The 26,260-nt window shown below is 43.8% G+C and overlaps 1 protein-coding gene across 1 annotated transcript; it reads right to left on the bottom strand.

Moving 5' to 3' along the window:
• Positions 1–991: 991 nt before the first annotated feature.
• Positions 992–25,847, bottom strand: LOC102775795 (NACHT, LRR and PYD domains-containing protein 12-like). Its single transcript, XM_035915460.2, has 10 exons — positions 25,714–25,847; positions 22,004–22,056; positions 21,592–21,876; positions 15,641–17,522; positions 14,364–14,537; positions 9,917–10,084; positions 7,909–8,076; positions 7,109–7,276; positions 5,976–6,149; positions 992–1,157 (listed from the first exon to the last, which is right to left on the bottom strand). The coding sequence occupies exons 2-10, from the start codon at positions 22,047–22,049 to the stop codon at positions 1,142–1,144; spliced, it is 3,081 nt and encodes a 1,026-aa protein (XP_035771353.2). The 5' UTR covers positions 22,050–22,056; positions 25,714–25,847; the 3' UTR covers positions 992–1,141.
• Positions 25,848–26,260: the final 413 nt, after the last annotated feature.

Below are 26,260 nucleotides of genomic sequence, written 5' to 3'. Positions count from 1 at the left end.
AAGGCCAAATTGTAAACAGTTTTAACAGATTGAACTACTTAAACCCGAATGCAAAATGTGAAGCCATCACGTATGGATATAGTTTTTTTTCTCATCACAATGCTTATCCAGTTTATCACAAGCCAGTATTCTTTGTGTTATTGTTCTTTTCAACGGATGCAGCCTTCCAAAAACTTATAATCATGGTAACAGAGCTGATCAGAGAAGTCGGGGACCTCCATGAGGAGATCAGAGCCTTCCGTTAATCCTGCAGCACTGAACCTGTTGATGCTGGGGTATTGCCTCTGGATTAGCCTTTTAAAAACATAGATGAGATGAAGTGCAATGACCGGAGGCAAATAAAGTAATGGTCAATTCTTAAAGGTTATGGGAGTTTTGTAACCCAGAACTTTAGAAATTGTGAAATTTGGTTAAACTGCTTAAAAATGGCCTTCTTCTGTATGTTCTCCGATAAGCCAGGGCCAAGCCAGCTCTACAGCAAGAACCCTGTTATCATGGTTCCGAATAGGTAGATATCTTCAGCGTCCTCGATCGACAGTCCCGCCAGGCACACGACCCTCCATTTCTGCCACCCGTCCATCGTGTATCCGGCAGGGAAAGTCCCTGCAGGGCACTCGGGCTCTCCCGAGCCAGACTTCACATTGAGAAAAGGGTGTCAATAGCATTCAGAGACCAGTTGATCAAATCCATAATTCTCTTTAGGTTTTAGAAACAGACTGTGAGAGAGTGTTCCAGGGAAAGTAATACAAAAAAACACGAGACTAGACAAGAACATAAGCAGGGAACATAAGGGAGAGGAGAAAAAGTGCGTCCGCCTCCTCCGAGAGCCAAAGCATGTGGACCCCATCAGAGACAATGTTATGGCTTTCCACAGGGGTTCCCTGTTTCCACAGGTACACTCGTGACCTCAGATTTAAAAGATCACAACTTGATTCATGTTAAATTTAAGAATAATGTTTATTTACATTTTTATTCTGAACTTTTCTTCTGCTTCACTAGTTCATTGTTTGGGGCTGGAGCTGTGGTGAGAGACAGGGTCCATGTCAGGACACATCACTATAACAGGGCTCTAAACACAAGCTGCTGCTGTTTCAACCTCTGGATCACCAGGACACAGCTCATCTTCTCTCAGTCAGCCAGTCTATGGATACCCCCACCTGCAAGAGAAGAAAGAAGAGCAGAGGAGATAAATGAGTATTTCCAGAGACTCTTCATCAGCTGTCAGTCAGTCCCATCAAGCTCTTGGTGGCGCTGTCATTTGGTGTTCGCTTCAGATACCTTCTGTTTTCATAGTATAATCTTCATGTGCTCAATCCGAAGCACACTCTCTGTGTACTCACTCCCTAATTTATAGCCGAAGTACTCACTCACTGTGTCTCTACTGTTTCGCTTGCTTAGTTTAGCTCGTAGCCAACTCGCTAGCAGCATGGCCTATTCACCTGTCCCTTCACCTGTCCTCCTCCACAAGGAGGTGGAACAGCTGTAATTTTTAAAAAGCTGTTAAAAAGCTCTTTAAGCTGTTAGAATTCTTTTGAGATGATCATGATAAAAATTGCAAGTGATCAGTCCATGGACAGTATCTTAATTTGTCCACCTGGGTCTGCTGCATCTTTTCTGGCAAGAATTTTTTTAACTTCCACTAATAAACTGGGAAAGGTTATCATTGTTAGAGACTTCAACATTCATGCAGAAGACTCATCAAATAGTACCACTAAGAGGTTCCTGAGCATCATGGACTCTTTTAATTTTGTTCAGCATGTATCAGGCCCTCCTCACACTGCTGGGCACACTCTGGACTTGGTCTTCACTTATGGCATTTCCCTCGACCACTTGAATTTAAATGACGTTGTTTTTAGCAACCATAAGTCAGTCTCTTTTAATGTGTCTCTTCCCCAAGGTTTTATTAGGTGCAGGCGCTTTATTGATGGCTCTGTTATATCTAAATTTTCTTCCCTTTTTGATCCTAAGACTTCTTTTGACAATGCTGAGCACTATACTCACTCTTTTAATGAACACTGTCTTGCCATTCTCAATCAGGTTGCTCCTTTTAAAACTAGGCATTGCTCTATTAGTTCCCGCACACCCTGGTTAAATAATCAGTCTCGTGGTCTTCGACGCTCCTGACGAAAAGCAGAGCATCTCTGGAAGTCCACCGGCCTGGTTGTCTATCGTGAGCACTTCATAGATCTTCTTCACTTATATAACGAATCCATGAAATAGGCTAGATCCTCTTATTTCAATAATCTTATAAATCGTCATAAGAATAACTCAAGAATTCTGTTTGATGAGATGAGATGATGAGATAGCCTTTATTTGTCAGTTTTAGGTCTTTTGCCCACAACCGAGATGACAGACCTTGCTGACCGTACATACAATACACAAACATCACATTGGGGAGACAGGTCAGGCTAGGTAGCGAGGAAAAAAAACATCGAAATGTGAAACACAAAAGGATAATACAGGAATGCACAGATATCAACACACCATAGCACAATAAACACAGACAGCAACATGGGAAAGAGTTCCAGTGTGTACATCTGATCTGGGACTGCTGCAATCTTTCGACTGCGCCTCCAACTGACCCGATGTCCACATCAGAGGGGAGGTAAGCGTTGGAGGTGGCGTTGGATCCGGGGTGGGGAGGGTGATGCGTCGGTGAGTGCTTATCAGTATCAGTATATGTATGTGTGTGTGTCCAGAGTTCAGCTGAGACAGTGTCCTTCGCCCTGCCAGGCTAAGTAAACAGTCTTCCAGCCAACCCAGGTGCCTTGCATGGAATGGGAAGGAACAGAATAAACACAGTCGTTATCAGGGAGTTTTTGTTCAGCTCCAGCCTTGAGCCCACAGCTGGCGCCGAAGGGGTATCCGGATTATGATGGTAATTTTTCTTTTGCAAACAACTCATGAGAATTTCAAGCTGTTTTTAACACTCCGACACTGGTCTCTCAATCTCCCGTTAATAGCTGCGAGTTTCTCCGTGATGTTATTAGCCGTCGATTCTGTGGTCTTGTCACTCTTTTGCTCACATAGCAGATTCTGAGACCTCACAACCGCAGCCAACTGATCCGAGATGTAATCCAGCTTCCGCTCAGAGATGTTGTTCTGAGTTGATTCTTTCCTGATGTAATCCAACATATATATGCTCAAAGGTGTTATTCTGAGCATTCACTGCAGTCGTAAGCGCCTCCAAGCTCTTAACCATGCTGCCTTCAGTGAGCCCTTCCTGAGAAGTCGCACCTGTCATTCCAATCCCAGCGGTCAGCCTTGTGGGGGTTTGAACAGCCGGTTTCCGCTGTCTTAATTCTCCGATAAGCCAGGGCCAAGCGAGCTCCGATCAGCAAGAACCCTGTTATCATGGTTCCGAATAGGTCCATATCTTCAGCGTCCTCGATTGACAATCTCGCCAGGCACACGACCCTCCATTTCTGCCATCAGTCCATCGTGTATCCGACAGGGAAAGTCCCTCCAGGGCACTCGGGTTCTCCTGAGCCCAGACTTCTTGTTAAAGGGTGTCAATAGCATTCAGAGACCAGTTGATCAAATCCATAATTCTCTTTTAGGTTTTAGACACAGACTGTGAGAGGGTGTTCCAGGGAAAGTAATACAAAAAAGACACGAGACTAGACAAGGACATAAGAACTAGCAGGAAAGATAAGGGAGAGGAGAAAAAGTGCATCCGCTTCCTCTGAGAGCCAAAGAAAGAAAAAAATGTTGATGATACCATCAACAGTATTGTTTCTCCTCCAACTCGGCATGCTGTGTTACTTTCTGATGAAGATTGTAATACTTTTCTCCATCACTTTGTAAATAAGGTGACGGACCTGAGATCCAAAATCTCCTCAAGTGCCTCCCCTTATGAAGATGCCCCTTGGTGTTTTGGGTCATTTAATTCCTTTTCTCCAATCACACTTAATGACTTAATTACAGTGATAGGTAAAATTAAATCCTCATCATGCTCTTTAGATATATTACCTCCCTCTGTCCTGTCTGGGACTCTCACCAGCATTGGTCCCACATTGCTATCCATCATCAACAGTTCACTGAGGCAAGGCTGTGTTCCATCTTATTTTAAACATGCTGAGGTAACTCCTCTATTGAAAAAACAGAATCTAGATCCTACCTCTACTAGTAATTACCGGCCTATTTCAAAATTGCCATTTTTAAGCAAATTACTGGAAAAAATTGTAGAAAGTCAGTTCAGGTCCTTACTATGCAGATTACAGATTGCTGACCCTTTTCAGTCTGGCTTTCAAAAGCAGCACTCCACTGAGACCACTCTCTTAAGGGTCTATAATGATTTATTAATAACTCGTTCTAGCAAGCATGCTCACATTTTATATTCTTTACATTGGGTCCCAATAGATTTTAGAATTCGTTTTAAAATTCTTGTTTTAACATACAGAGCACTAAATGGCCAGGCCCCAGATTATTTATCCAAGCTTCTTATAAAATACACTGTTGCTCGTTGTCTTTGCTCACAGGCTCAGAGTTTGTTGGTTGTTTCCCGTACATGACTGAAGACGAAAGGGGACAGAGCCTTTCAGTCTGTGGCACCAAGGCTTTGGAACAGTCTACCACCACAATTTCGTGTGGTTGACTCTGTGGAATCCTTTAAAAAGCAGTTAAAAACTTTATTATTTAAACAGGCCTTCCGTTAATCAACACTTTTGAATTATTTTGTATTTACATTGTTTATATTATCTATTTTATTACTTAATGTTTTCTTTATTTTAACCTCAGCGCTTTGTGAATGCCTGTCTACAAAAAGTGCTTTATAAATAAACCTTACTTAGATGGCCCCGCCCCTCCCTGGGCCTGGTTCTGCCGGAGGTTTCTTCATGTTAAAAGGGAGTTTTTCCTTCCCACTGTGGCCAAAGTGCTTGCTCATAGGGGGTCATATGATTGTTGGGTTTTTCTCTGTATCTATTATTGTAGGATCTACTGTACAATATAAAGCGCCTTGAGGCGACTGTTGTTGTGATTTGGCGCTATATAAATAAAATTGAATAGAAAATTGAATTGTTTGATCAACATGGAGGCTGTCACTGAACATTACTGACAGAAGGACACAGACATAAACATGATTCGTAGACTTCAGCAGAGCTTCTGCCCACATAGCAAAATTGGTATGGCCCAGATCTGGCCCACGCAATGTGCTTACACATGGCTCACATACCGCAAAGAATGACGTCCCTTTGGTGGCCCAGATCTGGTTTGCCAAAGGTGGCCCAGATATAGGCCAGCACAAGGCCAGTTGCAGATACACTGGTGGTCCTGTGCTGACATGACAAAACTCTGTTCAGAAAGTGAATGGACTGATTCTTATATAGCGCTTTTCTACTCTCCCGGATTACTTACTAGCCACAGCCACCCAGTGGTAAACATGCGTAAACCCTTACTAGGTTTTGGATAAAGTGTACACTCACAAACCTGTCAAGACTGCATTTGAAATGTTGGCTACCATAGCAGTATAGTATTGCAACATGGCATTTGGGTTTTCTAACTAAAATAGGAAAATAGGAACATAAATACTGCCATCATTGCCAGACCTGGCCCACATCTGGTTGACATACACCCTGCCATGACATCAGTCAGTCAGAAGTGCCAGCTTGACACCAAATCCGGGCCAGTTGTGTCTGCTATGTGGGTGGTCTGTATGACGACCACATGGTTACTAAATGTAAGGATGGTTCTCTGTAATAAGAGCCAGTGATTTGCAGTCTTGTCACTTGTCACAGTCTTAAGTCATACTGTGACAACGTTAAAACTGATCAGCTGTTAAGGCATGAAATGAGAGAACAAACAGTATGAGATTAGATTTGATGCTCTTACAGTTTGATGAATGATTACTTTTTATAAGGCTTCAGTGAGAAGCCTCCAACTTTACAAGAAACACTGGATCTTTGTTTCATACTGACTGTGTTTAGAACAATACTGCTGACAGCACCACCCACTCACTCCAACAGTTTACGTACTCCAGAGTTTCCAGTCTGTAGTCTAGACTCTCCTGAAGATCAACCAGCTCAGACAGATCTGGATTCTGCAGGTCATTGTAGCACAGGTCCAGCTCTCTCAGATGGGAAGGGTTGGACTTCAGAGCTGCAGCCAGATAATTACAGCTGATCTTTGACAAACCACAGCTCAACAATCTGTATAAAGAATGAAAGATGTAAGTTTATTTAACAAACTTCAAACAACAGCTTCATACAGTCTTCAGGAAACTTCAATAAAGTTATAGAAAATACTTTTTTCCCCCAATTCCCAATTCCTGTTCCATTTTAAAAATATAAATGGATGCTTTTAAAAAACCCTAAAAATGTAAATTAAAACCAAACAAGGTTGAAACAATGGATTATATTCATGCTATTAAAAACAAGCTAAACTACTGGTATGCTACCATTTAACAGAGGCGTCATCCCTACAACACAAAACCAAATTACTGTGCAGTAGGAAACACTTACAGAGAAGACCATCTGTCTTTATGTTTTCAGCAGAGAGTGAGAAACAAAGTGGGCTCAAACTTCCATGTGAGGACTAAATTTATAACTCATGCAATGTCTCGCAGATAAGAACATGAAGAAATGAGGGGCATTTTAATTTTTGCAAAAACACAATAGTATAATAATAATAATTAATGTGACCCCACAATGCCTCTGACAGGGTTGGCTGTCTATTTTTTAAACTATCAAATTATGAACAGGAGTGATGGGGTCTACAGTAAATAAGACCTCATGACTCCTGTTCACACACAAAGTGAAAAAATGTGGTGACCCTTAAATTCATAATTTTATATATAAAAATATTACAGTGACTCAGATGTTAATGGATACAAAGAAAAGAAAAGAAAATCAAATCAAATCAAATCAAATCATGAGGAGAAACTGAAGGTGAAAATCAACTGTATAGATTTTTCTTCTTTGTTGAAGGTCTGAAATGTGAACATTGTTCTGCTACAGTCATTGGACTAAACCAGAGAGGAAGAAAACAGACTTTACCATGAAGATCCTCAGTGTGGATCAGTATAATATCAGCCTTATGTCTGTAGCTTAGTGTCAGTACAACTTTCACATCATATTCATCTCGGCACAACTAAAACATGGTGACTGACCTCAGAGTTTCAAGTTTACATCCTGGACTCTCCAGAAAACCACACAGCTGCGTCACTCCTGAATCCTGCAGGTTGTTGTTACTGAGGTCCAGCTCTCTCAGGTGACTGGGTTTGGACTTCAGTGCTGAGACCAAAGAGCTGATGTCTGACAAACCACAGTAATCAAATCTGAATAAAGAATAAAAGATGGAGTTTTCTTTTCAATTTTGTGCATAAAATAATTTCACAACTTCATCAGAGATAAAGAAAATTCCACCCTCCTGTGTGTACTCAGTCCGTGTGTTTTCAGTCATTCCCTAGCTGTGTCCGAATTCAGGGGAAGGATGCCTCGAAGTACGTATTTTCAGGCAATGACATCACAGCGACGCGACGACTGCTGCCCAAATTCAAAGAGTACTCAAAATGTGGCGACAAATGCGTCCTACTTTTCCACGAATTTGAGGGTTAGCCGTGTCCGAATTCAAGGGAAGGATGCTTCGATTCCATATTTGGAAACAATGACGTCACAGGGACGCGACGAAGGCTGTCCAAATAATTCGGACAGCCATTGATTCAAAAGCTTAATCAATGGAAATCACAGCAGTTTTATTTCTGCTTTGAATTTGAACTGAAGACAAATATAAGGAGAAACTGGACATGTAAATCAAGTCTCAAAGTGAATTACCCAATAGAAGATTTTTTCTCTATGTAGCTTTTAAATATGTAACACAGCATTACTCTGCATCAGCTAGTTGACTGAACCAGAGAAGGAGAAAACAGAATTAGATCCAGATTCTCACAACTAGAACATGGTGACTGACCCCAAAGTTTTAAGTCCACATTGTGGATTCTCCAGAAAACCACACACCGCATTCACTCCTGAATCGTGCAGCTTGTTGCGGCTCAGGTCCAGATGTTTTAAATGGGAGGGGTTGGACTTCAGTGCTGAGACCAGACAGCTGATTTCTGACAATGTACAGTCTTCTAAACTGAAAAAGAAAAAAGGAAATGGAAACTCCAAACAGCTCAGGCCAAAATTCCTAAAGAAACTTGAACAAACAAATAAAACATTTTTTTGTTTGTGTTAAGAAAACTAGTAGTTTGGTATTTGATATCCTAATAATCTCTATACTTTCTTTTTACACATGACTGTTAAGTCAATATGTTATATATTTTGCACTGCTGATCAGACAAAAATGTTTTTTACATTGTTCAGGGGAAAAAGCCAGCCATGGGGTGAACAGAAGCCAGTAAGAACATTCTGCATTCTGCTGTTAGAAATATGAAGGTAGATACACCAGCAACCACAGCTGATTCCAGGGTCCAGAGATGACTACTGCTGGCTAACGCTAAGTGTAGATATAGTAAGACTGTAATTATAGTTATGATACCTGGTTACATCAATTGGAGGTCACTAAAATCAATATCGAATCGGTGTGTAACTTTGCCAAAACAATTTTGGACTCTGTAGTTTTCTCTGGTCCCCTCCCCAATCAGACCAGGAGTTGACATGTTTAGCCGCATGTTCTCCTTAAATTGCTGGCTGTCTGAGTGGTGACCATAAAACGATGTGGGCTTCATAGATAATTGGGAAACTTTCTGGAGGAAATCTGGTCTTGTTCGGAGAGACGGCATCCATCGCACTTTGGATGGAGCAGCACTCATTTCTAGAAATCTGGCCAGAAATTATTCTAGAAATTATTAAACCACCCAAAATATGACTATCCAGAGTTGGGACCAGGAGGCACGCCTCTCTGCAGCTTCTCTCCTCCTGTTACACCCCAAAACCCCATCCCCTTAGAGACTGTGTCAGCTCCCAAACAGACAAAAAACTAACTAAAAACCAGCAAGAAATGACTTAAACAGAATGAAATCAAAAAGAAAAACCAATACAGTATCACCAACAGCACTAAAGAAAGAACTAAGACTATTAAACAGCATGTTTTCTCTTCTAAGTTCCTGTTAGCCAATGACTTAATATTTGGTCAACATCCTGATTTACTCTGCTTACAGAAACCTGGTTACAGTTGGTTATGTTAGTTTAAATGAATCAACACCCCCAAGTCACTCTACCTATCAAAATCTTTTAAAATATAAATGTATTTTGCCAGAAACATCAGAGTCTCAGCTAAAAAGAAGGAGGTCATACTGGACTTGTGGAATACCAAGAGATTAACTGCAGCAGTTTTTTATTGAAATTATTTTGTTTGTGCATTTTTAAGAAGAAAGATTTGGTGTAGGTCATGTTTTTGTCTTTGAAAAAGGAGTGGGTGCGGGACTTCACGTGTGGAACATGGTGATTTAAAGCTCAGACAGTTTTACACCTACTGATGCTCTTAATCATGAACAAACAACCGGAAAGCAGAGCTATGATTAACCTTCATGTTTACCTGAGCATTTTCATTGTCACCATCTTGTTTTTTGAAAAATGGTTGTGGTGAGAAAGGAGCAGATCTGACTGTCTAATGACTTGCCAAGCACAAGGCTGAATCTTTGAATTAACATAATTTTTTTAATGACCATTTTCTGTTGGCTGTGAGCTTAAACGAGCGACTGAAAGCTGTTTTATAAAGTCTACCTCACTTTTTTCTAGCTTCTGGTCTACATGTTGAGAAAACGCCCGTGACACAGCTAACCTAGACGAAGTCCAGACGCTTTTCATTCCAAGCTCCTTAGACTACAATGACCTGGATGACTGAGAATGTTCACAGACATACAACTTAGACACTGCACAGATCATGTTGATCTGGTCTATATTACCAGGATGTGTATGCATTTACTGACACCTCAACTTTCACATCTTATCACAACTAACACATGGTGTCTGACCTCAGATACTCCAGTGTACAATGTGGACTCTCCAGAAAACTGCACAGCTGCTTCACTCCTGAGTCCTGCAGCTCATTTCCGGTCAGGTCCAGATGTTTCAGATGGGAGGGGTTGGATTTCAGAGCTGAGCCCAAAGAGCTGATCTCGGACAAACCACAGAACTCCAATCTGAATAAAATTAAAAGATTAACTTTTGTGATTAAAATCATTCAGTGTCTCATAACGTCTCCAGAGATGAAGAAGATTCAGAAGGCGGAAGTTTTGATCATTCCAAACAGCTGAGGCCAACAGGATGGAGGTTCAAGCAGTCTTCAAGATACCTCAACATTTTTCTGATATTTGTATCTACAGTTCACGTAACATGTGGTATGCAAAAATCCAAATGAATGTATTTTTAAGACATGAAAATGTGACTCCAGACTCTTTGCCAAATCAAACTTCCATACCATACCAGTGGAGTCGCAGGATAACAACTAGCATCAGTGCTACTGACCGGTAGACTGTCGGTGAAAACTGTGATACTAACAGGAAGGCATAGGTGACAGAGGCCAAGCAAAGTAAGAGAGGAAGTAACGTGAAAGGGAAATAATGAACACAGAGACGGAAACTCCGTGAATCGCTACCTTATGGTGGTGGAGGGGTTTGTGTGTCCCAGGGATCCCAGGGGCTATGTTGTCTGGGGGCTTTTGCCCCCTGGTAGGGTCTCCCATGGCAAATAGGTCCTGGGTGAGGGACCAGACAGAGCGATTCAGAAGACCCTTATGAAGAAAACATCGAGGGAACAGTTTACCCTGCCCGGGATAGGGTTAGCGGGGCCCTGCCGGAGCCAGGCCTGGAGAGGGTGCCCGAGGGCAAGCGTCTGGTGGCTGGGCCTTAGTCCATGGGCCCATCCTCCCACAGGTCCACCACCCGCAGGAGGCGCCATAGGGGTCGGGTGGATTGTGTGCCGGACGGCGGCCAGGAGCGGAGGCCCTGGCGGACTGATCCCCGGCTGCCAAGACTGGCAATTGGGACATGGAATGTGACCTGTCTGGTGGGGAAAGAGCCTGAGTTAGTGCGTGAGGTTGAGAGGTACCGGCTAGATATAGTCGGGCTCACCTCTACGCATGGCTTGGACTCTGGAACCAGTCTATTGGAGAGGGGCAACTCAATCTGGAGTTTTCCCTGGTGAGAGGCAGCGTGCTGGGGTGGGTATTCTAATATCGCCTTGGCTTGCTGCCGGTACGATGGGGTTTTTCCCGGTGGATGAGAGGGTTTGTTCCCTGCACCTTAGGGTCGGGGAACGGGTCCTGACTGTCATCTGCGCTTATGCGCCGAGTGGCAGTTCAGAGTACCCAGCCTTCTTAGAGTCCCTGGGTGGGGTGCTGGAAGGTGCTCCATCTGGAGACTCTGTTGTCCTGCTGGGAGACTTCAATGCTCACGTGGGTAACAACAGCGAGACCTGGAGGGGCGTGATTGGGAGGAACGGCCTCCCTGATCTGAACCCGAGTGGTGTTTTGTTATTGGACTTCTGTCCAAATCACAGTTTGGCCATAACTAACACCTTGTTCGAACATAAGAGTGTCCATAAGTGCACGTGGCACCAGGACGCTCTAGGCCGCAGGTTGATGATCGATTTTGTAATCGTATCACCAGACCTCCGACCATATGTTCTGGACATTTGGGTAAAGAGAGGGGCTGAGCTGTCAACTGATCACCACCTGGTGGTGAGTTGGATCAGGTGGCGGGGGAGGACGCTGGACAGACCCGGTGCACCTAAATGCGTAGTGAGGGTGTGGCAGAGGCCCCAGTCCGCGAGATTTTCAACGCACACCTCCGGCAGAGCTTCAATAGCATTCCGAAGGAGACTGGGGACATTGAGTCCGAGTGGACCATGTTCAGTGTCTCCATTGCCGAAGCAGCTGCATTGAGCTGCGGCCCCAAGGTGGTTGGTGCCTGCCGTGGTGGTAATCATCGAACCAAATGGTGGACACCAGAGGTGAGGGGAGCCACCAGGCTGAAAAAGGAGTCCTATCGGGCTTGGTTAGCCTGTGGGACTCCGGAGGCAGCCAACAGGTATCGACAGGCCAAGTGGAATGCGGCTTGGGCAGTGGCTGAAGCAAAAACTCGGGTGTGGGAGGAGTTGGGAGAGGCCATGGAAAAAGACTTTTGGACTGCCTCGAAGAGACTCTGGCAAACCGTCAGGCGTCTCAGGAGGGGAAAGCGGTGCTCTACCTGCATTGTGTATAGTGCTGGTGGAGTGCTGCTGACTTCGACTGAGAAAATTGTCAGGCGGTGGAAGGAATACTTCAAGGACCTCCTTAATCCCACGGACACGTCTTCCGAGGAGGAAGCAGAGTCTGGGGATGAGGGGAATGACCCGCCAATTTCCGGGGGCGAGGTCACTGAGGCAGTCAAACAACTCCTTGGTGGCAGAGCCCCTGGTGTGGATGAGGTCCACCCCGAGTTCCTGAAGGCTTTGGACGTTGTAGGGCTTTCCTGATTGACACGCCTCTACAATGTTGCGTGGAGATCAGGGGCAGTACCCCTGGACTGGCAGACCGGGGTGGTGGTCCCCATCTTTAAGAAGGGGGACCGGAGGGTGTGTTCCAACTACAGGGGGATCGCACTCCTCAGCCTCCCTGGGAAAGTCTATGCCAGGATGCTGGAAAGGAGAGTTCGTCCGCTAGTCAAACCTCGGTTACAGGAGGAACAATCCGGTTTTCGTCCTGGTCGCGGAACACTGGACCAGCTCTTTATCCTCTCAAGGATACTTGAGGGCGCATGGGAGTTTGCCCAACCAGTCTACATGTGTTTTGTGGACTTGGAGGGAATGAGGATCAGCACCTCCAAATGGTAAATGGTAAATGGACTGATTCTTATATAGCGCTTTTCTACTCTCCCGGAGTACTCAAAGCGCTCTATACAACATGCCACATTCACCCAGTCACACCCATTCTCACAAGCACTTTATCTATACTTAGTGCTTTTTCTAACTACATTCACACACATTCATACTGCGATGGACGCATCGGAGAGCAACTTGGGGTTAGTATCTTGCCCAAGGATACTTGGCATGCAGACTGGAGGAGCCTGGGATCGAACCTCCAACCTTCCGATCAGTAGGTGACCTGCTCTACCTCCTGAGCTACAGCCACCCCAAATCTGAGGCCATGGTTCTCAGCTGGAAAAGGGTGGAGTGCCCACTTCAGGTCGGAGATGAGTTCCTGCCCCAAGTGGAGATATTCAAGTATCTCGGGGTCTTGTTCGCGAGTGATGGGAGAAGGGAGCCGGAGATCGACAGACGGATTGGTGCGGCGGCTGCAGTGATGCAGACGCTGCACCGGTCCGTCGTGGTGAAGAGGGAGCTGAGTGTAAAAGCGAAGCTCTCAATTTACCGGTCGATCTACGTCCCTAACCTCACCCTATGGCCACGAGCTGTGGGTAGTGACCGAAAGAACGAGATCGCGGATACAAGCGGCGGAAACGAGCTTCCTCCGAAGGGTGGCTGGCCTCTCCCTTAGAGATAGGGTGAGAAGTTCAGCCATCCGGGAGGGGTTCAGAGTAGAGCCGCTGCTCCTCCACATCGAAAGGAGCCAGCTGAGGTGGATTGGACATCTGACAAGGATGCCTCCTGGGCCCTCCTGGGTTTGGTGTTCCGGGCATGTCCCACCGGGAGGAGGCCCCGGGGCAGACTCAGGACATGCTGGAGAGATTATATCTCTTGGCTGGCCTGGGAACGCCTTGGTGTTCCCCCGGATGGGGTGGAGGAGGTGGCTGGGGTGAGGGAGGTCTGGGCTTCTCTGCTTAGGCTGCTGCCCCCGCGACCCGGCCCCAGATAAAGCGGATGGATGGAGACGGAAACTTGACAGTATACCAAATGACTGAGGAAAAAAAACATAAGGAACTAAATGAAAATAACAGTCTAGCTACGTCTAACTACAGAACTAGAAGCTAGAGATATTAAATAACAGTCAAAATTAAGATATAAACAAACTAGGAGCGGAGAAGATTCCAAAACCCAAAAGGTCAAAGACCTAGAACCATGGCGGTCTCACCATTCCAAATAGGTCACGGTCTGGACTTTGGCTCGTTCATTCCAGTCATCCATGCAGAAATACTTAAAGTCACCAGTCATACTACAACAAATCGATGCCTACACATACACACACATACATGTGCACAGACTAGAACACAAGCACAAAAACTGCTCTGAGATGGACACCACCAAACAAACAAACAACACGGTGGTGAATTGTGATGGCCAGGCTGAAAGTGTTGGATTCGACAAGCTCCAGATAGAGAAATATCCTGAGTGCCTTCCAATCACATCACTAACTAACTCCACAGATAGTAACCAAATATATTACTGAACACAAGGTTGAAACTGATTTTAAATGTAAAAAAAACCAAAAAAAAACTACCTTGTAGTCTAATAGTAACTAACAGCTGCAGGCAGTGAACTGACCTCAGAGCATCCAGTTTACAGTTTGGACTCTTCAGTCCAGCACACAAAAGTTTCAGTCCTGAGCCATCCAGGATGTTTCCACTCAGGTCCAGCTGAATCAGACTGGAGGTGTTGGATTTCAGAGCTGAGGTCACACATTGAAAGTGAGACTCTGACAGTCCACACCGCCTTAACCTGTGATGACACAAACATTACAACAAAATAACCCAGCTGGACACTTCCTGTTGAACATTGTGCTCTGGACATCAGTGCTTCAGCCTATCTGACTGACATGAAACAGGAATCCTCAGTCTGTCGGTTTGCTCTAACCCCACGTCTAACTCCACAGACTCCTGAGGCCATCTCCATCAGAAAAACATTTTAACTGTGACTCAGGATATTTGACTGAGTTCAGCTCAGTGAACAGTTTGTGAACTTTTGGTTCTTTCTTTAATTTTATTGATGTTCTTTCTTGTGGTCCTGATGTTCTCGTCTTTGCCCCCCTCTGTCTTCTCTGTGATACCTTCAGTGTTCCCCTCTCACTCTTATCATGTTTCTGTTGAGCTTCACATCTCCCTGTTTATTTCTTTTCCTGTTTTACTTTGATAATCACTTTTCTCACGTGTCTTGTTTTGTGCTCTGTCCCTGTTTACAGTTGGACTTTGGCTCATTTTGGTCTGTTTGTGACAATTAAAAAAAACCTCATTTTCCTCAGTTTTTTCTTTTAGTCCTGCGTTTGGTCATCTCCACACCTCATCCAAACCAACCTCTGTCTGTGGAACGTCTGTGGAACATTTAGTGTCACAAATGAAATGAAGGACTCGACAGTCAGACCTGACCATAATTCACTATTAAAAGAATTCAATATTTAGAGATAAGGACAGATGATTGTGTGAAATTCAACATTGTCTTCTACCTTCTGAAAAACTTGTGAACACAAACCAATTCAACCAGGCTTTGTAATAAAATAAGAGGAGGACTGATTTAGAAACTGTTTTTCTATGACACAATTCAGGACCTGGGGTTGGCCTTTACACTCTAAAGCTTGTTAACAGCTTGACTTGTACTGCGTGTAACCGGGTCATAAATGACATATTGTTATAATTACACAAAATGTGTTCTAAACCCCAAACTGTTATTGGTACACTGACTTTTAGGACCTCCAAGCTTTGGAAGTCCTTGGAGGCCTTGGATTTACTTGGAAGTCTTTCTTTTTTCTTTTTTTTTTCTTTTTACCTTTCGTTGTCAGACACAACGCAGGAACACACATGTGCATAGAGACAGAGATCTGCACTTACCGAGCCTTTCTGCAGTTCCTCACAGCTGGAATTAATCTGCGTTGTCCTTCCACCGATGTGTTGTACTTCTTTAGGTCCAACTCATCCAGAACCTCCTCTGACATCTGCAGCATGAAGGCCAGAGCTGAGCACTGGATCTCAGAGAGTCTCTTTGATCTGTTCTCTGATTTGAGGAACTCTTGGATCTCCTTATGTACTGAGAGGTCGTTCATCTCCATCAGACAGTGGAAGATGTTGATGCTTCTGTCAGGAGAGATTTTATCACTGTTCATCTTCTTCAGGCTCTTAATGACTCTCTGGATGGTTTCTGGACTGCTCTCTGTCTGACCCAGCAGACCTCCTAAGAGTCTCTGGTTGGACTCCAGACAGAGGCCATGAAGGAAGCGAACAAACAGGTCCAGGTGGCCATTTTTACTCTGGAGGGATTTCTCCATGACTCTCTTGAGAAACAGACACTCGGATGAAACTTCATCATCATCATCATCATCATCATCAACATCAGATAAAGAATCAAATAGATAATCCTTACAGTCTTTCCCCACAAAGTTCTCCAGCACCTCTGTTTTATGTTCCCAGTCTTTTCCCAGGAACTCTTCCAGCACCTCTGTCTTTCTGTTGGTGAAACAGTGGAACATGTAGACTGCAGCCAGAAACTCCTGAATGCTCAGATGGACAAAGCAGTAGACCGTTTCTGAAAACATGTCATACTCATCAGCTTTAAAGATCTGTGTGAACACTCCTGAGTACACTGAGGCTGCTCTGATATCGATGCCACACTCTGTCAGGTCTGATTCATAGAAGATCAGGTTTCCTTTCTGCAGCTGATCAAAAGCCAGTTTTCCCAGAGACTCGATCATCTTCCTGCTCTCTGGACTCCAGTGTGGATCTGTGGCTTTATCACACTTGATGTTCTTTGTTTTTAGGTGAAATAGCACAAGGCGTATGTAGAGCTCTGTGAGAGTCTTAGGCAGATCTTCGCTCTCTTTGTTCTTCATGACAAACTCCAGAACTGTAGCAGTGATCCAGCAGAAGACTGGGATGTGGCACATGATGTGGAGGCTTCGTGATGTCTTGATGTGGGAGATGATGCTGCTGGCCTGCTCCTCATCTCTGAATCTCTTCCTGAAGTACTCCTCCTTCTGTGGGTCAGTGAACCCTCTGACCTCTGTCACCATGCCAACACAGTCAGGAGGGATCTGATTGGCTGCTGCAGGTCGTGTGGTTATCCAGAGGCGAGCAGAGGGAAGCAGTTTCCCTCTGATGAGGTTTATCAGCAGCACATCCACTGAGGTGGACTTTCTAAGGTCAGTCAGGATTGTAGTTTTGTTGAAGTTGAGAGGAGGTCGACACTCATCCAGACCATCAAAGATGAACACGACCTGGAAGTCTTCAAAGCTGTAGATTCCTGCTTCTTTGGTTTCAGTAAAGAAGTGATGAACAAGTTCCACCAAGCTGAACTTTTCCTCTTTCAGCAGATTCAGCTCTCTGAAAGTGAATGGAAATATGAACTGGATGTCCTGGTTGGCTTTGTCTTCAGCCCAGTCCAGAGTGAACTTCTGTGTTAGGACTGTTTTCCCAATGCCAGCCACTCCCATTGTCAGAACTGTTCTTACTGGTGCTTTTCTTCCAGGTGGGAGTTTAAAGATGTCTTCTTGTCTGATTGTTGTTTCTGTCTGTCTGTCTGGTTTCCTGGATGCTGTTTCAATCTGTCTGACCTCGTGTTCATCATTGACCTCTGCAGTCTCTCCCTCTGTGATGTAGAGCTCTGTGTAGATGTCATTCAAAAGGGTTGGGTTTCCTGCTTTAGGGATCCCCTCAAACACACACTGGAACTTCTGTTTCAGGTTTGACTTGAGTTTGAGGTGACAGGCCTGAAGAGTCTCTGGATGAAACAAAAACTGTCAATAAGATCATTGCCTGTAGAGTGGTCTGCACAGTATGACGAAAAAGTTATTCAACTGCATCTATATGCGAATGTGACTTAAACCCAAGTCTACGGTTATGAAGTTATGACTTTGAGCTAAACTGATTTATTATAACTCATAAACAAATCACTGTGACACACTTATCCCTGGAGTCATTCAAACAAAACTCAGTGTAGGTTAGAAGTTCATGAACCAACAAAAACGTCAGTCAACAGTTCAAAAGCTGGAGTCCAGACAACAAAGCCAGATAACTGCATTGGTTAGAGCTGCAGTGAATTATCAAACAAAGAAATATGGTCAAACATTTTGAGTTTTTTAGTTTTAGGGTCTTTTAATGCATTTACTATTTTCTTAGCATAGAGATTACACTTTACACTTGGTAGAAGCTATTAAATAAGGGAATCAGGATGATTGTTCCTTTACACATCAGCACAGGACAAGCGAGGACCCCAGGCCTTCCCTTTATTATTAGCAGAGACACAGGAACCAAGGCAAGGTTGGCAGTCTGGCCAACAAACAGCTCGAGTTGAACAGCCCCAAACCAGGATTGCTTATTCTTTTAAGACCTTGTCATTCACTCATACCAGATACAGCTATCATGTTAGCAATTAGAAAGAGAGACTAGTAAAAGCTGAGGAAGGGGGTCGTTCAGCACATGTTCCCACATACGACACTGTGACGGTTTGTTTAGGTCTTCAAGGTCTGATGGAGTAAATCCTTCCTCTCGGGGTGAGTCAGGTCTCTCTCCTGACAATGAATTTTTTACCATTAACAAATTAGTTATGTCACAAACCACACAAAGTAAACTCTCTAACAATCCATCCACCATCTTCCATTTATCTGGGGCCGGGTCGTGGGGGGAGCAGTCTAAGCAGAGAAGCCCAGACCTCCCTCTCCCCTCCTCCAGCTTGTCTAGGGGGAACACCAAGGCATTGAAAGAGCGATTCACAACACCTCTATGAAAAGAACATCGAGGGAACAGTTCACCCTGCTCGGGATAGGGTTACGCCCCCCCCCACCAGAGCCAGTCACTGAGAGGGTGCCTGAGGGCGAGCGTCTGGTGGCCAGGCCTTAGTCTCAGGAGGATGGGCCCCCCCAAAAAAGGGAGATGGGCCCATCCTCCTGAGAGCTAACCACCTGCAGGAGCCACCATAGGGGTCAGGTGCAATGTGTGCTGGGCAGGGTCCAGGAGCGGAGACCCTGGCGGACTGACTCCCGATTACCAAAATTAGTAAGTAAGTAAGTAAGTAAGTAAACTTTATTTATTAAGCGCTTTTCGCAGACAGACAATCACAAAGCGCTGTACACAAATATTAAAATAAACAGTAAAATCAATAAACATTATATACAATGTAAAAGATCAAATGTAAATAATGTAAAAATATAAAATATGTAGATCAACAAAAGGCTTGTTTGAACAGAAGAGTTTTTAACTGTTTTTTGAAAGAATCCACAGAGTCAAGCAAACATAATTGTAGTGTCAAACTGTTCCACAGCCTTGGTGCAACAGACTGAAAGGCTCCGCCCCCTTTTGTCTTCAGTCGTGTACGGGGAACAACTAAGAGACTCTGAGTCTGTGAGCGGAGATGACGAGCAGCAGTGTATTTTATAAGAAGCTTGGATAAGTAATCTGGAGCCTGGCCATTTAGTGCTCTGTATGTTAAAACAAGAATTTTAAAGTGAATTCTAAACTCTATTGGGAGCCAATGTAAAGAATATAAGATAGGAGTAATGTGAACACGCTTGGTAGAGCGAGTCAGTAATCTGGCTGCTGCGTTTTGTATGGCTTGGAGGCGAGAAAGAGATGATTTATCCAAGCTAGTAAACAGGGAATTACAGTAGTCTAAGCGTGATGACACAAAAGCATGAATGAGTTTTTCCAATTCAGCTGAGGAAACCATATGTCGTAGTTTAGATATGTTTCTTAAATGATAGAAACAGGAGCGAGACAAAGATTTTACATGAGAGTCAAGGCCCAGAGAAGAGTCAAATATTACACCGAGATTTCGAATATTTGACTTGACAGATGGACAGAAAGAGGCAAGAACCTGACTGATTTTAGAATGTAGCTCAGGAGGAGCTATGATCATGGTCTCGGTCTTGTTAGTATTTAGAACGAGGTAGTTGCTTGAAAGCCAATCAGAAACCTGGGTTAAGCACTGGACTAGGGTGGACAGCCTATCCAGCTGATGAGGCTTAAAGGACACATGGAGCTGAATGTCATCAGCATAAAAATGATAAGACAGGTCGCTAAAAGATTGAATGATACCAGCTAAAGGAAGCATATAAAAAGAAAATAGTAATGGACCTAAAACTGAGCCCTGTGGGACACCACAGGTCAGGGCAGCAGTGTTAGAGGAGAACCTATCAGTCCTAACAGAAAAGGTCCTGTCTGATAAATAGGAAGAAAACCAGTCTAGGGCAGAGCCAGATATACCAGCCAAAACCTTGAGCCTGTTAAGTAGGATTTTGTGGTCGATGGTGTCAAAGGCAGCGCTGAGATCAAGCAAAGTGATCACAGAACAGTTCCCTGCGTCAGATGCCATTAACAGATCATTATAGACTCTTAAGAGAGCGGTCTCTGTAGAGTGCTGCTTTTGAAAGCCAGACTGAAAAGGGTCAAGGATGTGTAATTTACATAATAGAGACCTGAACTGATTTTCAACAATTTTTTCAAGTACTTTACTTACAAATGGCAATTTTGAAATAGGTCGGTAATTACTAGCAGAGGTAGGATCAAGATTCTGTTTTTTTAACAGAGGAGTTACCTCAGCATGTTTAAAATAAGATGGAACACAGCCTTGCCTCAGTGAACTGTTGATGATGGATGGTAATGTGGGACCAATGCTGGTGATAGACCCAGACAGGACAGAGGGAGGTAATATATCTAAGGAGCATGATGAGGATTTCATTTTACCTAAAACTATAATTAGGTCATTTAGTGTGATTGGAGAAAAGGAGGTAAATGATCCAAGACAGCAAGGGGTATCTTCATAAGGGGAGGCATTTGAGGAAATTTTGGATTTCAAGTCCATCACCTTATTTACAAAGTAATTAAGGAAAGTATTACAATCTTCATCAGAAAGCAACAGAGCATGCTGGGTTGGAGGAGAAACAATACTGTTGATGGTATCAAATAGAATTCTTGAATTATTTTTGTGACGATTTATAAGCTTATTGAAGTAAGAGGATCTGGCCTCTTTGACTGATTCATTATATAGGTAAAGTAGTTCTTTGAAGTGATCACGATGGACAGTCAGACCGGTGGACTTCCACAGACGCTCTGCTTTTCGATAGGAGCGTCGAAGACCACGAGTCTGATTATCTAACCATGGTGTCCGGGAATTAACAGAGCAATAACTGGTTTTGAGAGGAGCAACCTGATTTAGAATGGCAAGACAGTGTTCATTAAAATAATTAGTTAAAAGCTCAACCTCGTTAGAGGAACTTTTAAAATTAAAAAGAGAAGAAAACTTTAAAATGACAGAGTCATCAATAAAGCGCCTGCGCCTAGTAGAACCTTGAGGATGGGACTCTGAATTAACAGATACAGTAAAAGAAACTGACTTATGGTCACTAAAAACAACTTCATTTAAATTCATGTGGTCAAATTAGTGATTGGGACATGGAATTAACCCTCTAACCATCAAATGGAAATAATCCAGTTTCAGTGTCTGAAACGAGGAAACTACTGGGTAACTACTGGTTTTTCACGTTTTTCAGCTCATTCACGAGGAGGTTCATGTGTTTTCACCAACCACAAAGACACAATTTTCATATCAGTGTCTTTGCAGATAACAAACGTGGATCAATCAAAAAGCAACAAACTTTAAATGAGATACAGAAATGTCCAGAGAAATGTAGCTCTGAAGAGAAAAGAGGATTTGTAATTAAAATATTAAGTAAAGGGTTCAATATATTAACAGAAAAAAAACTTTATTTACAGTTAAACACACACACAGTTAAATCTCTCAGAATTGAAGTAAACTGAGCAATAAAACCACCATAACAACAAACAGAGCTCACCTGGCTGCGCAGATGGCTCAAAGGACAAATGCAGCTCAGAGGAGAGAGTCGGATCTATGGTCTGAAGATGTCTGATCATTATCCTGGAGGCAGTTCCTCCTTTTTTCTTTACTGTGTCAATCAAGTCACGAGCCTTATCTGCTGTGACCGAGTTCCCCTCCACTATTGATGCTTTCTCCAGATCATTCAGGACACGGTCCGTTACCAGAGCCTCCAGGAGCTGTGTGACGATTTCTTTTGAAACCCTCCAAACAAATCTGCACCGTACCCTGCTGAGCTCATCCTCTACAGGAAAAAAGATACATAATAAGCATGCATCCTACCTCACTCTTTGAAGGAAATGAGAGCTACGATTGGTCAGTTTGAGCTTTGTGTGTTTCTGTGTGAAAGTCCTAAAATACTGAGCTCCTACCTGCGGATGGAGCTGATAAAGCTGGCCGGTCTGGTTCAGACTCCATCTTTGATCTATGACAGAATGAGGTACAGAGTGAATCAGGATCAGCCGGTCTCATATCGCTTATTGCAACACATCATAGCACCCCTGTTTCTTCTGTTTACACACTGCAGTGAAGTTATAGTACTGAGAAAACCTGCGGCTGATGTAGAATCACCAGTACTGGCTAGAAATATTTGGGTTCACCTCAACAAACAGCTCATGTTAGAAGCAGTTTCTTGGATTAAGGCTTTGTTCTACTTTGAAGTTTCTCTTGTTGAGAGGCAGCGAGCAGGGGTGGGTATACTTTTATATATACTTGTATGGCCCCAGCTCTGTGTTTGGATATTGGGTTTCTCCAGAGGATGAGGAAGTTTTTTCCCTGGACCAATTAAGGGTCCTCATTGTTGGTTTTGCTTTGTACCACAGACAATAGTTCAGAATACTCAGCCATCTTGGAGTCCCTGAAAGGTGTTTGGGAAGAACGATCTACCTGATGTGAACCCAACTGATGTTCAGGTATTTGTAATCGTATCACAAGATCTGCAGCTCTACACCTTGTACACTCAGCAAGTGAAGCTTGGTTTTCACTTGCTACCTAGGGGTGAGATGGACCAGATGGTGGAGAAGGCCTGGCCCATTCAAACATACGAGTGTCCGCTGGGAGCATCTGGCAGAGGTCCCAGTCTGGAAGAGCTCCAAGCTTTAACAGCATTTTAAGGGAGTTTAGGGACACTGAATCTTGATGTACCATCTTCCAAATGTATCTAACCGGGGCCGTTTTTTAATTCTCAAGTATGCAAGTCCATTCTTCATAAGTTCACATGGGAGTCCAGGCTTCCCGAGAATGCAGCACAATCATTCTACAATTGGAGCGGCGGTGTACTGATGACATCACAGCTCCGGAGTTTTTACTGCCGCCCCCTCTGAACTGTGATTCATATTTGGAATGGAAATTACACATGATGTAGTTAAATCTGTTTTTCTAAGTGACTTTGACAAAATTGGCTTTTCTGTATTGTCTGTTTCATAATGTCTAATAAACTTCATACAGTTAAACACAATCACTACATGACTGAAACACAAGCTTAATCTGTCTTAATAAACATAGTACACATGTATGCCTGAAAACAAACAGGTGAGACGTTAGAACGCTTTTATTTCTATTTTAGTAAACACTCAAACCTACAGCACACAGCTGCTGGGGTTTGGAAGAGAACTGAACAAATATTTCAAATATAATGCGATCATTGTTGGAGCACTTTTCAGGATCTCCACGTATTACCATGCTGTTTTTGTTCCCAGGGAAAATGTTTCCTCGTGAATTTTTAGTGTTAGATTAAATTCAGTTAGCTGTTTAAATAAGAACAGAACATTTTACATCAGGGGATATGACAGTTATATGACAGAAATATACTGACAGCTCTCCAAGTAAGACGTCAATATTAACCCTGGAGAACCAATGGGGTCGGCTCTGACCCCATTGGTTCTCCAGGGTTAAATAAAACGGTTCATTTATGAAGCTGAACCGATTTACTCAGGAACAGAAAACAACCCAACACTGAAATAAATCAAACATCAGCATTTAGAAGTTATCGAAGAGACGTGTCTTGATGCACACTCAGTCATCGAGGTAAGTAAATCCCAGGTTAATTGTGTTCATCTGGACGTTTTCAGTGGGAGAAACATTTCATCATCATCCAGGTGACTTCTTCTGTCTCAGCTGACTGCAAACACTTTGTCCAGATGAACACAATCAACTTTTGGGGATTAAAAGTAGAATGGGAGGCAGAGCCTTCAGTTTTCAGGCCCCTCTTCTGTGGAACCAGCTTCCAGTTTGGATTCAGGAGACAGACACTATCTCTACTTTCAAGATTAGGCTTCAAACTTTCCTTTTTGCTAAAGCATATAGTTAGGGCTGGACCAGGTGACCCTGAATCCTCCCTTAGTTATGCTGCAATAGACGTAGGCTGCCGGGGGATTCCCATGATGCATTGAGTTTTTCCTTTCCAGTCACCTTTCTCACTCACTATGTGTTAACAGACCTCTCTGTATTGAATCATATCTGTTATTAACCTCTGTCTCTCTTCCACAGCATGTCTTTATCCTGTCTTCCTTCTCTCAACCCAACCAATCACAGCAGATGGCCCCGCCCCTCCCTGAGCCTGGTTCTGCTGGAGGTTTCTTCCTGTTAAAAGGGAGTTTTTCCTTCCCACTGTCGCCAAAGTGCTTGTTCACAGGGGGTCATATGATTATTGGGTTTCTCTCTGAATCTATTATTGTAGAGTTGGCCTTACAATATAAAGCACATTGAGGCGACTGTTGCTCTTGTTATTTCAGGCTTTATAAGTAGAACTGAATTGAAAATGATTTGCAGTCACTGAGAGGACCATGAACTCCTCTGTACACCAAAGTATTCTGCAGTCTAAGGCGAGGTCATCTGTCCTGCAGCTAAATTGGGACAGCAACAGGAAAAGTGATGGATATTTGTATTTAATATATAAAAACTGAATTTAATCTTTCAGATTTTAATGAGCACATCTTGATCTAACCCTCAAATAAAATATAAGATTTATGTCACACAAGGCAACTCAAGAGTCTGATGTGACTGTTCCTGAGTTTAAATCTGAAGGTTTTGCCATCAGCGCTGAACTCTGGAACAACCTGCTCGAGGACAAAAGCCTTTCAGCATCAGCTGCTTGCTTTGAATCAGCTCTGCTCTCATATGTGGACTCTGCCCTGTTGTGACTCACAAATCTAAAGCAAACTCAGTGTCAGTCATCATCAGTCGAGTTTGTGTTTCTTCCCATTTTAGTTTGAGAAAATATGTTAATCAACAAACTTTTCGTACCGATGTTAGTTTTATGGGACTTTTTATTCCACGTAGCTTTGCTCTGAATCCTAAAGGCAGGATAAGAATATTTCAGAAGGCTTTTCCATGACTTTGGCAGAAAACAGCCTGATGTGGAGGAGAACTGATGAAGACTGAGAAGCTTAGACAGTTGGACTATTTCACAATGTGAGGATGGACATTGGAGACGTTCATCTGCGGCAGCCTGAAAGCGGACTGCAGACACAGGCTGTTACATCGTCCACACATCAGTGTGTCAGATAAAGAAGAACCTCAGAGGGGAAGTGTGCGTCTCTGCTGCTGGTCCAGAGTAACTTCTCCTTTATTCAGACTTCCTGTGACTGACGTTTGTCTCTAACATCCTGAAGCGTGCAGCACACACAGAAGTCACTCTGACAAAGCTCGTCATCTTTAGAGAGCTTTGATGCCGATGCATCAGCAGGTCACTGCACCATTAATGAAGATGTCCTCCTGTAAAGGACACTTCAGTGTCTCCTCTGCTAAAGGAGGCAATAAAGGAAGCTCTGAAGCTCCTTCCTTTAGTTTCTGAGACTTCAAATGGCTCCATCCGTGGCTGCAGAGACTTCAGGTCTATTCAGCTGTTATCTGCTTTTAGAGGGGCGGAGTCTTTATCAGCACGTTATTAACCTGACCAGTGGGTGGAGCCCACAGGTGTTATGACTTGTTGCATCCTGAGGGGTGCGAGGTTAATGTGTCAGTGAGGCGTAGCCTTCACACATAAATGCTGTACACAGAGATTCATGCAACGCCTTTAGAGTTATATCTACATGTTCAAAACTATTCAAAAGCACCATGGTAACGATTCTGAACAGCTCACCTGGTCAGGAGCAGGCGACGTGCAGCGTGCTGGTGGGATAAACCCAGCCGCGCCTCCGTCTCAGAGAGAAGTAGATCCTGATTTCCTCATCTTGGTCATCTGTGCTCCTCCCCTGTCCATTTACAGGAGTCACATGACTACATAAGAGGAAGTGTGTGTCATGAGCGCTCTCAGGTGACGATGTCCGAGCTGTATTTGATCACCAAACCTGTAAAATTGTTTCTCTGCCTCCAGCTTCAGCCCACAACCTCAGAGCTCCTGCTCATCCTCACCGACCATGAAATGCCCCCGGATCCACCCAGGCAACAGTAAACCAGGTGTTGACCCACAGGAAATGAGGAAACAGGAAATATGGCGCTGATGAGAGAATCTTACAGAACCAGAGGTGCCGGTTTCTGCTGAAACTTCATGGCTCTAAAGGCGGAGCTGTCACGTCTTGTTCTTCACGCCTTTCGTGTTTCCACACTGCTGCACCCGCCCCCACCCGGTCTGTACAAACAACTCCAGCTTTCATCACAGGAGGGCAGGAAGCCCGCTTACACAACCA

The sequence above is a fragment of the Neolamprologus brichardi genome, chromosome 9 (genome assembly GCF_056152115.1).
Source record: "Neolamprologus brichardi isolate AB-2024 chromosome 9, ASM5615211v1, whole genome shotgun sequence".
NCBI lineage: Eukaryota > Metazoa > Chordata > Actinopteri > Cichliformes > Cichlidae > Neolamprologus > Neolamprologus brichardi.
This window is presented reverse-complemented; position numbering and strand designations above follow the sequence as displayed.